This window comes from Panthera tigris, chromosome B3 (assembly GCF_018350195.1).
Source record: "Panthera tigris isolate Pti1 chromosome B3, P.tigris_Pti1_mat1.1, whole genome shotgun sequence".
Taxonomy (NCBI): domain Eukaryota; kingdom Metazoa; phylum Chordata; class Mammalia; order Carnivora; family Felidae; genus Panthera; species Panthera tigris.
The window spans coordinates 41608538-41623390 of NC_056665.1; the positions used below are offsets into that span (position 1 = coordinate 41608538).

At 42.6% G+C, this 14853-nt stretch overlaps 2 protein-coding genes across 9 annotated transcripts in view; one reads left to right on the plus strand and one right to left on the minus strand.

The window, feature by feature from the left end:
• The window catches only part of CA12 (carbonic anhydrase 12), a 51146-nt gene extending 46455 nt beyond the window's left edge, over positions 1-4691 (plus strand). Inside the window, exons 9-11 of one of the 4 annotated variants that reach the window (XM_007084485.3) lie at positions 324-356; positions 1227-1314; positions 2138-4691. In XM_007084485.3, coding sequence (XP_007084547.1) covers positions 324-356; positions 1227-1314; positions 2138-2210 — 194 coding nt within the window. In that variant the 3' untranslated portion in view covers positions 2211-4691. The remainder of the gene's footprint in view (positions 1-323; positions 357-1226; positions 1315-2137) is intronic. The other 3 variants (XM_007084486.3, XM_007084487.3, XM_007084488.3) reach the window with 3 other exon arrangements.
• Positions 1-14853, minus strand: part of APH1B (aph-1 homolog B, gamma-secretase subunit) — a 139619-nt gene that overhangs the window by 76658 nt on the left and 48108 nt on the right. Inside the window, exon 7 of one of the 5 annotated variants that reach the window (XM_042988700.1) lies at positions 438-516. The exons of the other annotated variants lie outside the window; for them this stretch is intronic. The gene's annotated coding sequence lies outside the window, so the exon portion shown is untranslated. Of the gene's footprint in view, positions 1-437; positions 517-14853 lie in introns of those variants that run through there. 5 annotated transcript variants of the gene reach the window in all.

Below are 14853 nucleotides of genomic sequence, written 5' to 3' on the forward strand. Positions count from 1 at the left end.
GTATCCAAGCAGCAGATAATAGCCTGCCCAAGGAGACTCTGATCCTTACCCTTCCTTATGTTCCCACTCTAGCCATGTTGTACTAAAAACTGAAGTCTTGCCCTAGCAAAAAGACTGCTGTGACAAAAATTGGAAAGGAGGATCACAGTGTGAACTCCCAAGGTGGGCAATTCCCTCTATACCATCAGGCACCTGAGTCAAGAATGAATACTCTCAGAAAGTCTGTATAAGCCCTGTACTTCCAACCAAATGTTCAGCACACTGGTCAAATCCACCATGGTTTGACGTGGTTAATTTTCAACCTTTTCCTCTCCCCTTTGAAGTGCAAGACCTTACCTACACAGGACTGAGTCTGGGTATGTGGCCTGCCGGCCTTGCATGCTGCAGCTGGGTGATCTCTGTGATTCTTGGTGTGATCTGGGCCTGTGATACTTCCAGCCCAATCTCCCTGCTTCTCTGTGCTGTTGCTCTGGCTCCCGGTCCTCTCCTTGCTGTGGGTCTTACCTTCAGGTCACTCTGTGATTCAAAGATGAACCGCCAATCAAATGCTTCCCTAATGAAAGACCTAATCACTCTATAGCATGTGTACATTCAACGAGCTATCCAAGACCTGCTGGCCATGGTGGGAAGCCATTGTCTAAAAAAAAAAAACATGCCTGAGCCCAGTGTGGAGGTTGGGTGACTGGCTAGGTGATCTTGGCAATGGACCCCTGGTTGTCTTGGACTGCTTAGGACTGTGCAATGGAGCTTGGGGGAAAAGCCAATAGAGGCATCCCAATGGGCCTTAAATCCAGCAAACAAAGACAGAGTAAGTTCTTATTCTGTAGCTCAGGGTTTCTCAAAGTGTGGTTCATGAACCATTTACATCAGCATCAGCTAGAGCTGTTTGTTTGGTAAAAATGCAGATTCCTGGGCCCCACTCCAGACTGAATCAGTCTCTGATGGTTGGGCTCAAAAAAAGTCTACATTTAAACAAGCTCTTCAGATGATCCTGGTATAAGTTTGAGAACCCTTGAAGAGTCACTACAGTTTGCAAATGCCCATCCCCCCCAAGTACTCCAGCCAGTTCTGCTGAGCTAAAGACCAGAACCTGAGAACAGAAATAGGGAAATGACACCTTTCTGTGGCAGATTATACAGCTGTCACATGACTTCACACCCATGTGCCATGGGACGAGACGCAGGGGAAGGGAGGAAGGTAATGTGTGTTCATTGCCTCTTCACCAGGCATCATCCTTTCAGTGGCCCTGGCTGGCGTTCTTGGCATCTGCGTTGTCCTGGCAGTGTCCATTTGGCTTTTCAGAAGAAAGAAGAGGTAGGAGCTGGTTTTGGTTCTAAATGAGAGTGGGTAGCTTATTTGTCCATGAGGGTTGATCTGTCTGGAAAGGCAGCCTGCAGAACGAAGGGCCCCTGTCACCTGTACCAACACTTATCCTACGGGTGCTGTTTCCAGAACACAATTGCCCCTCGCATCCTCTGCAGGAGATGCTGGTCATTTAAGGATCCTTATGCTTAGAGCTGGAGGTGTGTCTGCCAGCCTTGCTGCACCAGCTAACACCTTAGACAAGAGACAAGTCTCTCGACTGGGGCGCGGGAGGCCCCATTTGACTAAATACAAGCTGCAAGGCTGTCTCCGTTTCTTCTCTGAACCCAAAAAGAAAAAAGAAGGAAAATTTGATTCATCACTCACATTAGCTATTAATGCCCTTTGCTCATGTTTTTATTGTCATGTTTGGTTTTTATAAAATCTATTTCTTCTGGCATTTGTAACAAAAGTTTCCAGGAGCTTTGTTATACACAATCAAAGGTTTGAAGTCAGGGTAGTCATGAGACCTTCTTCAAAATGCAGCTGTTAAAAGAGAACAGTTGCAGATTCCTGGGCCCCACTCCAGACTGAATCGGTCTCTGATGGTTGGGCTCAAAAAAAGTCTACATTTAAACAAGCTCTTCAGATGAGGTTCCTTTTTGGTTGATGCTTTATTTGGGGGCATTCCTCCCAAGAGTGACAGAACTGGGGAAAGGTCCCTAAGAAAGGAATCTGACCCCTAAAGTTCATCTTATTTCATAGCTGAGTCAGGCTACTCTCTGCCTGTCTCTTCTCTTTAACTGAGACTAAATGTGTGTTCTTCCTGTTCCAGTAGCAAAAAAGGTGACAACAAAGGAGTCATTTACAAACCGGCCATCAAGAAGGAGACCGAAGCTCATGCCTGAGGCCCCAGAACTCCCAGGCACGTCCAAGGAAGGACTTTGGTTTGGACACTACACAGTGTGGCTCCCTAGACACTTGAAATAGCTGAGGTTCTCTGACGCTCAACCCACAAACACTCCAGACCCATGGGGGCGCTTCTCGGTGGGTGCCCTGCCATCCTGATGCAACGGCCACTGGCCAGTGCGATGCATGGATGGGAATAACTCACCAAGGAGGCAGAAACTCTGAGTCTGCTTCAGCTGTGTGGACCATTAAGGTGTCTGGATTCTGGGGGCACAAAACACTCTGACCCAGGGATTCACCTGAGTGTGATTTCAAGGATCCTGGAAATCCTGCTTCTTGTCAAAGCTTCCAGACCTGGATGTGCACTCTCTGCTTAGGATTTGCTTTTGAGACTCAGTTTCTTTCCTCAGGGAAGGGGTTGTTGTTCTCCTCTGATTTCCTCCTGCTATGACAAAAGCTTTGGTCTGACCTTACAATTGGAAGGAAGAATGATTCAGGAAGGGTCAAGGTATCAGAGACAAAAGAAAACAAGAGAGATTCTTTGAAACAGAGTAGAGGCATTTCCAAAGTCCTGTACTTTGGTTCAAATGTAGTGAAGGGACCTGAGAGGGAGAGAATGAGAAGACACCTAAGGTCTGGAGGAACCTCACTTTGGAGTCAGAAGTTGTCTGTCAAGCCATAAGTGTGAGAAGGACAGAATATTAAGGTCAAGCCCAGACTCCTGTAGGTGGGGCAGTTATGCTTTGTACTCCACACACTTTATACATGATTAGGCTATTCCTTGAAAATGTGTTGTTGCTTTCTCTCTCCTAGACATGAGTTCTGAGATGACCCAAACTGCTTTTGACTCTACAGGAAACGGGCAGATGCAAAACGATTGAAGAGCTTCATCTCTTTTGCCCAAATTTCATTTCTGCCACTTCTGTGGTATCTCTAGTGCCTAGCTGGATGGAATGGGGACTTCTTACTTCTCTGACTTGGGGAATATTGAGTTAAAATCGGGGGGGGGGGGCTTGGTTAAAATCTGTTTTCGAGCTATGAAAGCGGGAAGTTATCTGTGCAGGGTGGGGGCACCACGGTATTTAGGGACCAATAATAATGGAATGTTACAAAGATTCTTCATGGTCTTCCACTCAAGTCGCAGTTTCTGAAAAGACTTAACTCTTTCCTAGATGTAAGAGCCCCATGGAGATCAGTTAGTTCCATGACTGAGAAGGAGCTTCCAGCACCAACCTCTCATGGCCAGCACCTTGCAGTTCACACACAGCTTTCTGATTCCTGGTCTCATTTTGACAGCATGGAATGTCCTATCAAAGCACAGATTTCTTTATAACATCTTTTTCCTTCTACTCCTCTCTCTGACTCTGAGAAGTCTTTTCCCTTTTCTACTGTCATGACTTTTTGTAGCGATGGCAAGCCCTGCGGCTTTGTAGCTAGTTTGCTAAACAAAGTTATGAAAGACCTAATGGACACTCAGATGTGTGTGGATGAGAACTCTGACAGCTTTGGAGCCTGGGGCAGCATCCCAACCTTGCCATTAGCATGCCTGATGCTGATCAAATGACAGTAGGGACAGCCCTCATGACAGAGCAATGTGACTTAGGGGATGCTTTCTTGGCCTTGGCCCAAAGTTGTCCATCAGAAACCAACATAAACCACTCCAGAGCCATGGGAATGTCTCTCTATACCTTTTTTGAACAAATTTTGTAAGAGAACAAAGAGATCATCATACCTGGCATGACAGCTGCTCAAAGAAAGGGAGATCTACTGAGCCATGAAAACTGGCATTTTTTCCTGCCCTGTGGCTGAGATAAAGCAATGCTAGGGAGGCAGGCAGAAGGCTCCAAGAATCAACACTGTCAACTTCCATGTGAATCATTATGGGACCTCTGAGGACACAGCAGCTTTGGAATTGGGAAGCCTTTCTTCAGATACTCTCTCATTCCACTGACACCAGTGGCTACTACAGGAACCCAGACTGTGGTGTGTGACGCTCCTCTGTCTCCCATGCACCTGGTGGAGGGCCCCGGTGCTGTGCTGGGTGCACAGCAGGTAGAGATCACAAAAACCAGGCACAGACTGGGAAAGGGACACACGGAAGGCCCTGGCTTCTTTGCTTCACCAACGGATAACCTGAGTTTCTATATTCTGTTTCTTTAGTGCCGTCTGGTAAAAACAGTAACTTATACTTGTTTCCTTAATAGACATTCTAGGATTTTGCTGCATTGACTATTAATCCTATTTCAAGTTCAGACCTTAGATTCTTCTCCCCTTTGCTAAACTCTCTGAAGTCCTCCTGAGCACCGCTGGGGAGCAGTGGGGTCTGCAGCACCCCTCCATTCCTGTGTCATGGATGGATCATGGGCCACTGTGATGATGACGTTTAGCACTTCTGTATTTATTGTAAGAATGATTGTAATGAAGACCTAAACTATAAATATGAGAAATTATAAATAAAATGTTTTTCACATCAGACTGATTTTTTGGAGGTGAGGCTAAGCATTACTGTTGGCAAAGCACTTGGTAGTTCCTGGTCTATGGTGACATGTAACTGATCATAATGATGTCACTTGCATCCAGGTCTTAGAACCCTGCTCCAAAGGAAAATACACCGATGTATTTAATCATTTTACTGAGGAAGGAGGCCTATGGTATGTGCAGTAAAGTCCTAGGATCACACAGCTGCTTAGGGAGTACAGCTGGGAAGTTTAGAATAATCAGGGAAACGCTCAGAGAGAAGCGGGTATCTGAGCTGTGCCTTAAAGAATATGTCACATTTGAACAGATGGATGGAAAGAGGGAGGCATTCCTAACCAAAGTGACATGAATATAGAGAATGGGTCTTAGTAGCTACTGCACTTAGTAGGTTGGTAGCCTTTAGCTTGCCTGCTACCTATTTTGGGTTTTTTTTTTTCAAAACATGCTATCGCCTTCCATATAATTTTTATCTAATTCCAGATTTCATATTCTGGTTTGCTAAAAGAGGCAGTCTTGTACCGGTTACAAAATTGTTTGAGTTATTTAGAAAAGCTTCCAGTCTTCACTTTAGTTGCCCAAGGATGGAAATAGATGAACTGTCCAAGGGTAATTTTGCTCCAGTAGGTGATAAAACAGTGGACCCAGCTTTAGAATAGAAACACTTTAGAATAGAACCCTCCAGGTTCTGATGGTCTCTTGGTCAGAACACAGGGATTCTTCAGTTTGCCCCCTTTAGCATCCTTCTGGGGTGAGGACAGGTGAAGCGAGGCATACACAGAGTGCCTGTGACTCTCATTCCCATTGGGGCTGGGGCGACAGGGGAGAGGAGGCTGGGGCGAGCAACAGAAATCATCTCCCTCATCTCTCCATAGCCTCTCTCCCCATTCCCTGAACTCAAGATTCATCAGGGTTGATGATCAGGGATGTGAGGTGGCAAGAGCCATGGGATGCCAGGTGACACTCAAGTCCTTCTTCAGGTTGGCCATTACCTCCTCTTGTAAATCCAGCTATATGGACATTCTGGAGCACAAAGCCCAACAGAATACAAGACAACATAATGCAAGACACATGAACATTCACAGTAGCCACACCTCCCAAAAGGAAAAAAGTGGGTCCAAAACGCTACACTTTGTAATCAATATTTTGATATGAGGTTATTTTCATTCTTTTTTCCTGTAGTAAGTCTTTGAAACCTACTGTGTATTTTTACATTTATAGCACATCTTGATTCAGATGCTGAACTTTCATTGAAAATATCTGATCTGTATTTAGATTTGACAAAATTACAGTTGAAAAAGCAGATTCACATGCCAGGAGTTGCTCCAAACACACTTAAAAGTTTTCCCAACAACTGAATCAATTATCAGCTTTTAAACTTAAAGTGATTAAAGTAAAATAAATCAGGGGCACCTCGGTGGCTCAGCTGGTTAAATGTCTTTGGCTAAGGTCATCTCGTGGTTTGAAGAGTTCAAGTCCTGCATCAGGCTCTCTGCTGTCAGCACAGAGCCAGCTTCAGATCCTCTGTTCCCCTCTCTCCCTCCTCCACTTGTTCTCTTTCTTTCTCTCAAAAATACACATTAAAAAAAAAAAGGAAAATACATTAAGTTTTTTCTCAGTTTCATTAGACACATCCTAAGTGCTCAGTAGCCACATATGGCCAGAGGCCAGCACAACCACTGTGCAGAGATGGACCGCTCACCTCCTGGGACATACCCTTGGTGAGAGTTAAACCTAGAGAACTTTCATGCAAAATCAACCTAAGAACAAAGTTTTGAGGGGCAAGGGATGGGGGATGAGAGATAGAAAATGGGGGAATCCAGGTGGGTGGATATGGACGACAGAAGAAAAGAGGGCAGACAGAAAATCAGGACAAGGTGAACAGAGCAGCAGACCTTAGGCATAGATCTCCTTTCCCTCACACCTCTTCTTGTAGCTCCATGGGGGCTCCCAGCCCTCCTCACCCTGGCAATGTCCCCTGGCCAGGCCCTGGGGTCCAGATGCTCAGTAGTGACTCGATCTAGGGCATTCTGGTGACTTTGCAGGAGTTTGAGCTAAAGGCACAAGGATGCCTGGTTAACCTGTTAGGGGACCTTGCTGCACTTCCCTGGCCAAGTGCCAGGTGCTAACTCCCCTCTTCCCACCCCCGCCCCCCCACCTCCCCGACAACATCCTCTTCCTGATCTCAGAGTCCCAACATTGCTGCTTTGTCTCCACTCTTCCAGTCCTGGCCAGCCTGAAGAGAGCAAATGCCTGAAACCTGAGTTCCTTGAACTGTCAGCTGGGCCTGGCCCCTCATATTGGAAGGGGCTGTAAGTTGCCTTCCATTCAGGTATGGGGAGAAGTCTTGAGACAAGAGGAAAGGAGACCTCTGGAGAGGCCTGCTGGGAAGCAGAGGTGCCCACCGCACATTCTGGCATTGCCATCTATGTCCACATTGTACACAGCCTGGCAGGAGTGCATGATCCTCTATGGTCATCTGGCTCAGACTCCACTACGAGAGGGTGGGAGAGAAGGCATAGGCCCAGACAGTGCTGGAGAGGAGGGGCCCCATGCTCTACCTGTGCCTTTTCGTTTTATATTGAATGGGTAGGGATAAGGGCCACAGTGCCTTGTAATAGAATTATTCACCATAAACAAATCATTGCAACCAGGTCAGCATATTGTTATGACTGCAGGTCAACCAGGGAGGCTTCAGTAAGTCTCCCACCTGTATATCCTAGACTGAACGTACCTTCACTCCATTATCTCACAACCCAGGAAAAGAGGAAACACTGCCCTTGTAAGTAGGAAATCAAACCAGGGCTCTTGCTCTGGGCTAAGTTGACACAGCTCCTGCGGCTCTAGGATCTGCAGTGACAGTACGGTCTGCCCTTCGCAGCTCCAGTGACATGAAAACACCTTCTTATAATAGAACGTACTATGCTTATCTCAATCATGCCACAACCTCATAAAGCCCCAAAGGCTAAAGGAAATAAAGGCATTTGTGCCAACAATTTCTGGAAAGTCAACAACCACCTCCTGCCTCCACTCTGCTTGGTCATATTAACCCCTGGCCTCTGTTCAGGAAAAGTCGGTCCAAAGGTTGCCAACTGCAAGTCGAAAAAGGAGTCAGCACAGCTCCTGGGATGTAACCCTCACCTCTTACTTCTGCAAACCAAATGTGTCCCAAGGATGCATTCATTGAACTTTCTCTATCTGACGGCTGAACTGGAGAGAAGGAATAAATACACACGTGTGCACATGCACACACACACACATACACACACACACACTTTAATTCCATTTGTATAAAATTCTAAAAAGTGCAAAATAAACTATAGTGATAGCAGATCAGTTGTTGCCTAGGGATGAGGTGGGGGTGGAAGGTGGGGGATGAAGGGATTACAAAGGGGTACCAGAAACTGGTGAGGTGATGGATACGTTCATTATCCTGTTTGTGGTGATGGTTTCTCCGCATAGGTCAAGACTGGTCAAATTTTACACTTTAAATACGTGCCCACACACAGCCAAATGACATCCTGCCCTGTCCTGGAGTTTCCATTGAGAGCTTATCCTCCTGGTCCATCTAGAAGAAGCCTGCCCAGGACTGGCACCTTCCCTGGGACCCACCCTGTGGGTGGGAGCCCAGGAAGAAGTGTGCTCTCTATTCACATGACCAGCTATGACCTCTTGATACTGGAAGTCAAAGTCATTGTTTCTGCTTGAGTTCACTAGTATCAAATATTAACTTTTAATTACCTGCAATGAAAACAACAAACACAGGGCCACAGGTTCAAGGACAGATGCAGACCTCTATAGGAACTTTGTTGTCAGTGATGACAGGGTCTACTACCTTCTCTACAAGAAGCAAAGACTCTCCTGGTGAGTCAGGTAATATAACCAGTTCATTCGTCTGCTGAAACTAGTTTCCCAAGATACCTAGACATCCAACAATAGTTCTCATGCACCTTAGTTTCCTTCCTTCCCAGCCACCCAACACATAACCATTTGAAAAGTTTTCCTGGGACGCCTGGGTGGCTCAGTCAGTTAAGTGTCCAACTTTGGCTCAGGTCATGATCTCATGGTTCCTGGTTTTGAGCCCCGTGTCCGGCTCTGTGCTGACAGTGCAGAGCCTTGAGCCTGCTTTGGCTTCTCTGTCTCCCTCTCTTTCTCTGCCCTCCCCTGCTTACGCTCTGTCACTCTCTCAAAAATAAACATTTTAAAAAATTAAAAAAAAAAGTTTTCCTAAATAACGTACAATCTTTCATGGAGTTGGACAAGCATGCTTTGGAGCTTACCACCTTCTCTTAGCCACTGGGTGAAATCTGGATTAATCTCCTGTGATACTGTAATATAATAATAAATATGTGTTTGGTCTTTGTTCCCAGTTCCTGGTACAGAGATCCCAAATGTTATTCATAATAAGCCCCTTTAAGCCATACCTAAATTTATGCTAAAGAGGTGATGCTTGGAGGATGGGACGCAGGTTGCCGGAGGAACCAGCCATGTGATTAGAAGGTTGGAACTTTCAGCCCTATCCTCTGACCTCCAGGGGAGTACTGGGAATTGAGTTCAATCACCAATAGCCAATGACTTAATCAATCATACCTATAGAATGGGACCTCCACAGAAACTCTAAACCATGGGGTGCAGAGAGCTTCCAACACCTGGAGGTGCTGGGAAGGTGGTACACCCAGTGAGGACACGGAAGCTCTGTGCCCCTTCCCCACACCTTGACCTATGTACCTCTCTATCTGGCTGTTCATCTGTATTCTTTGTAATATCCTTTATAATAAGGCAGTCAATATAAGTAAATGTTTCCCTGAGTTTTGTGAGCTGTTCCAGCAAATTATCAGACCTGAGAAGGGAGCCATGGAAACTTACAACTTATGCCTGGTCAGAAGTACAAGTGACAATCTGGGACAAACTGGTGTCAGACAAACTGGTGTTTGAAGTGGGGGCAGTCTTGTGGGATTGAGCCTTTAACCTGTGGGTCTGGGGAGTTAGTTAGAAATGAGTTAAATTATAGAACATCTACACAGTGTCCACTGAGAACTGGAGAATTGCTTGGTGTGGAAAACCTCACACATTTTGTCAGAACAGCATTTTCCTTGATCTCTCCTCTATCATTCAAAGTAATTTTCAACTGCCTTCCTTTCTCACACCTCCTTATTCAAAAGCAAAAATTTAATGAATAACTACTGTCTGCTAAGCATAGATTAAGTGATGGAGATTCAAACATGATTTAGATAGAGTTCCTATATTCAGTGATAACTGGTATCACAGTGTCTTTTGGGGAAGCAAGCAGAAAACACTAAACATAATATACAGAACAGTAATATGAAAAGAATACTATGTACCTATCAACAGAAGAATGGATAAACAAATTGTATATCCAAAAGATGGAATGGTATTTAGCAAAAAGTTGTAAATTACTGATATACACAAAAACATGGATCAGTTTCAGAAAATTATGTTGGATGAAAGAAGTCAGACACAAAAGAGTACATTTAGTGTTATTCCATTTATATGAAGTTCAAAACAAGTGAAACTAATCAATGGCGATAGAAGTTGTAACTGGCAATTACCTCTGGGGTGAACAGACTAGAAAGGAGCATGAGGAAACCACCTGGGGAAAGGCAATGTTCTATATCTTGATAGATGTGGTGTTTACCAAATAGGCGTATCCGTTTGTCAAAACTCATCCAATTGTATACTCTAAATCTGTGCATTTTATCATATGTAAATTATTCCTTGATTTAAGAAAATACATGCTGAAGGATAACAGTGGAGAAAGCCATTTGTTTTGAGTCTAATCAGGAAGGACTTCACAAAGGGTAAAATTTGAGCAGGACCTTGAAGGAGGAATAGGATGCTTTCTGGTTGAAACTGAAAACAAAAGCAAAAAGGTAGAGGTATGAAAGTCCACAGTGGATAATAAGAGCTCTCAGGGATGTGTTTGGGAACATCTGAGAAACAAAGATAGGGAAAAAGTGGTTGGGATCAGATTGTGAAAGGCCTCGAATGATATCCACTTTCTAATAAGGACAACAAAAATCATGAAAGGGCTTATCATTTTGTCTGATTACACAAACAATATATGCTAATTAAAAAATACAAATAATATATGTATAAAACCAAAAGTCCCCCATAATCCTAACTCCTAAAATAAAAATTGCTAGTAATTTAGTTTTATCTTTCTGGCTTTTATGTGTGTGCATATTTTAATATTTATTTTAAATTTTTAAGAAAATGGACTAATAGGATACATATTGCATGCTTTACAAGGGCTAGGATCATACCTGTCTACTTTCACTCTTGTATTCTCAGTATCTAGCACAATGCCTAGCCTAAGAAATATGTGCTGAATGGAAGAATGGTCTATACCTTGCTTTTGTTTCCTAATAAAACAAACAACATCCTCATTCTTTTTTTTTTTTTTTAATTTTTTTTTTAACGTTTATTTATTTTTGAGACAGAAAGAGACAGAGCATGAACGGGGGAGGAGCAGAGAGAGAGGGAGACACAGAATCTGAAACAGGCTCCAGGCTCTGAGCTGTCAGCACAGAGCCCGACATGGGGCTCGAACTCACGGACTGTGAGATCGTGACCTGAGCTGAAGTCGGACACTCAACCGACTGAGCCACCCAGGAGCCCCCATCCTCATTCTTTTTAATGGCTATAAAGTATTCTGCTCCTTGAGGCAAAGCTGTACTGACAGACATTGCAAATTCCTTACCTTCCAATACTAATGCAAGATCCTTTTGCACTTGGATATATTTTAATAGGATAAATTCCCAGAAAAGGAACTGCTGGCTCAAAATATGCATATCTCAACATTTTATAGATACAATAAATTTTGCTAAATTACCACCCAAAAGGTTGTACTAATTTGCTATCTCACAACATGCTGTTTCCACCATATGTTCAACCACCCTTGATATTATCAATCTTTTTCACCTTTGACAATCTGATAAATCTAAAAATTATGTTATATTTTTTTATTATTAATAGTTTAGCATTTTATCTTATGTTTGTTGGCTATTACATTTATATACTGTGAATTATCTGTTGACCTCCTTTGATCACTTCACTAAATCAGTCATCTTTTTATTTATAGAAGCTTCTTATATATTATAGGTGGCAATTCTTTGTAATATATGCCAAAGATATTTCTCCCAGTCTTCTTCTTTAGGGTATCTTTTGCTGTTTTAAATTTTATGCAGTTAAATCCATCCATTTTTTCCCCTTTGTGATTTATAGTAAAGTGCTTAGAAATACTCTATCTACCTTAAGATTATGAAACCACAGTTGACCCGTGAACAGCACAAGTTTGAACTGTGCTGGTCCACTTACAGGCAGACTTTTTTCCATAAATTTATTGAAAAAATTTTGGAGACTTGCAACAATTTAAAAAAACTTAGACAACTGCATAGCCTAGAAATATAAAAAAAATTAAGAAAATGTTAGGTATATCATGCATACAAAAGATGTAGATAATGGTCTACTTTATCATTTATTTCCATGAAATATACACAAATCTATCATAAAAAGTGAAAGTTTACCTACATGGCGCCATTTAGTCAGGAGAAATGTAAACACACAAAAATGCAGCATTAAATCTTAACTGCATAAAATTAACTGCAATCCATAACGTACTACTGTAATAGTTCACAGCCACCTCCTGTTGCTATTGAGGTGGACTCAAGCATTGCAAGCATCTGCTTAAAACGCTGTGTGACGCTAATCGTCTCTGCATGACCAATTTACCTCTCCAGTATTTTTGCATATCACAGTAAAAAGTGATCTCTCTCAGGTCTCACATAGTTTTCATTATGTTTAGTGCAATACTATAAACCTTGAATACCACTACAGGACCCTTCTGAAGTACCACTAAGTAATGCTGGAAACATTGCCAAGAAACAGAAGTCACAAAAGAAACAGAAGTCACGACGTTACAAGAAAAAGTGGAATTGCACCATACTTTGAGGTCTGCAGCTGCGGTTGCCTGCTTTTCCAAGGCAAATTAATCCAGTGTAAGGACCATTGTGGGAAACAACAACAACAACAAAACCGAAATTCACAAAGCTGTCACTGCAGCTATGCCAGCAGGTGCAAAAAATCTTGCACTTTTTTGCAAAACATCTTTATCTTGTACTGAAAATGCACCCTTAATGTGAGTGCAGGCTTGCTATAAGAAAGGCATTCCTATATACTCTAATCATGATTTGAGAAAAAGAAAAGTGATTATGTGACAACTCAGAGCAAAAGGAAGGTGAAGGATTGAAAGCTGTAAAATTTAATGCCAGCAGAGTGGTTTGATACTTTTAGAAAGAGGTTTGGCTTAAAAAGTGTCAAGATAACAAGAGAAACAGCTTCTGCCAACCAAGAGGCAACAGATGAGCTCCTAGTCACTGTTAAGAAAATCACTGTTGAAAAAAGAATTATCTGCCTGAACAGGTTTTTAATACAGACAAAAGTGCCCTATTCTAGGGGGGAAGAAAAAGCCACAAAGGACATTTCTTAATAAAGAATTAAGCAACAGGATTTAAGGCAGGAAGGAATAGGCTACCTCTACTGTTCTGTGCAGATGCAGTCAGGGTTGTCCTTATCTGTAATGCTACTCAGCTCAGAGCCTTGAAGGGAAAAAAAGACCAGGTGCCAATCTTTTGGTTATACGACAAGAGGACAACAGAACTCTTCTTCTGGATTGGTTCCGTCAATGTTCCTGAAGTTAGGAAGTACCTTGCCAGTAAGTGACAGCCAGGCTTTTTTTTTTTAAATGTTTATTTTTTTTTTGTAATCTCTACACCCAATGTGGGGCTTGAACTCACCACCCCAAGATCAAAAACTGCATGCTGTTCCTACTGAGCCAGACAGGATCTCTAGTAAGTGACTGCCTTTTAAAGTTCTTATGATACTGGACAATGTCCCTACTCACCCAGAACTCCATGAGCTCATCACAGAAGGCATCAAAGTGGTTTACTTACCCACAAACACAATTATCTCTAATTCAGTCTCTAGATCAGGGGGTCATTAAGACCTTTAGGGTTCATTATACATAATACTCTATGGAAAGGATAGTCAACACTATGGAAAAGAACCCTGAAAGGGAAAACATTATGAAAGTCTGGAAGGATCACATCATCGAAGATTCAATCATTGTTATAGAAAAAGCCATGAAAGCATCAAGCCAGGAACAATAAATTCCTGCTGGAGAAAGCTGTGCTCAGATGTTAAACATGACTTCAAAGGATTTACAACAGGGCCAGTCATAGAGATTATATATGGCAAAAAAAGGTGGAGGGTGAGAGTTTCAAGGATCTTAGAGAAATTCAAGAGCTAATAGACACCACACCAGAAAAATGAACAGAAGACAACTTGATGGAAATGAATGCTTTGGAAATAGTGCCAGACGATGAGGAAGGAGACAAAGAAGGAGTCACAGAAGCCAGAAAACAAGTTGATGTTAGACAATCTGGCAGAAGGGTTCTGATTATTCAAGACCGCTTGTGACTTCTACAACATGGACCCTTCTATGATACAGGCACCGAAACTAAAACAAACGGTGGAAAAACAATTGATACTGGATAGAAACATTTTTAGAGAAATGAAAATACAAAAAGTCAGAAATTGCGATGTATTTCCATAAAGTTACACTGAGTGTGCCTGCCTCTCCTGCCTCCCCTTTGACCTCTTCCACCTCTGCCAGCCCTGAGATAGCAAGACCGATCCTTCCTTTCTCCACCTCCTCAGCCTACTCAATGTGAAGATGATGAGGATGAAAACCTTTATGGTGATTCACTTCCATTTAATAATCAATCATGCTGTACAGCCAAAAAACTTATGTGTTATGTATATATGTGAGTGTCTTCATATGAAAATCTAACAACTGTACAGTAATTGTGTGAGACATTTTGTGTCACCATTACCATCATCACCTAAGTGTTCATCATGTAGAACACTGCATGTGAAACCTGCATGGGAGTGCAGAGCCTATCCTCACATAGGCATAAGGTGAGTGATATTTAACATAAAGTTAATAATGTGTTAGTTTTCTGTTTTATAATTTTGCTTTCAGGAATTACAGCACGCTTCTTATAATTAGAGAAACTGCATATCAGCCTATCATTCACAAGCGTTTTTTTTAGCAACAATATTTCCAATACTGTATTATGAATATGA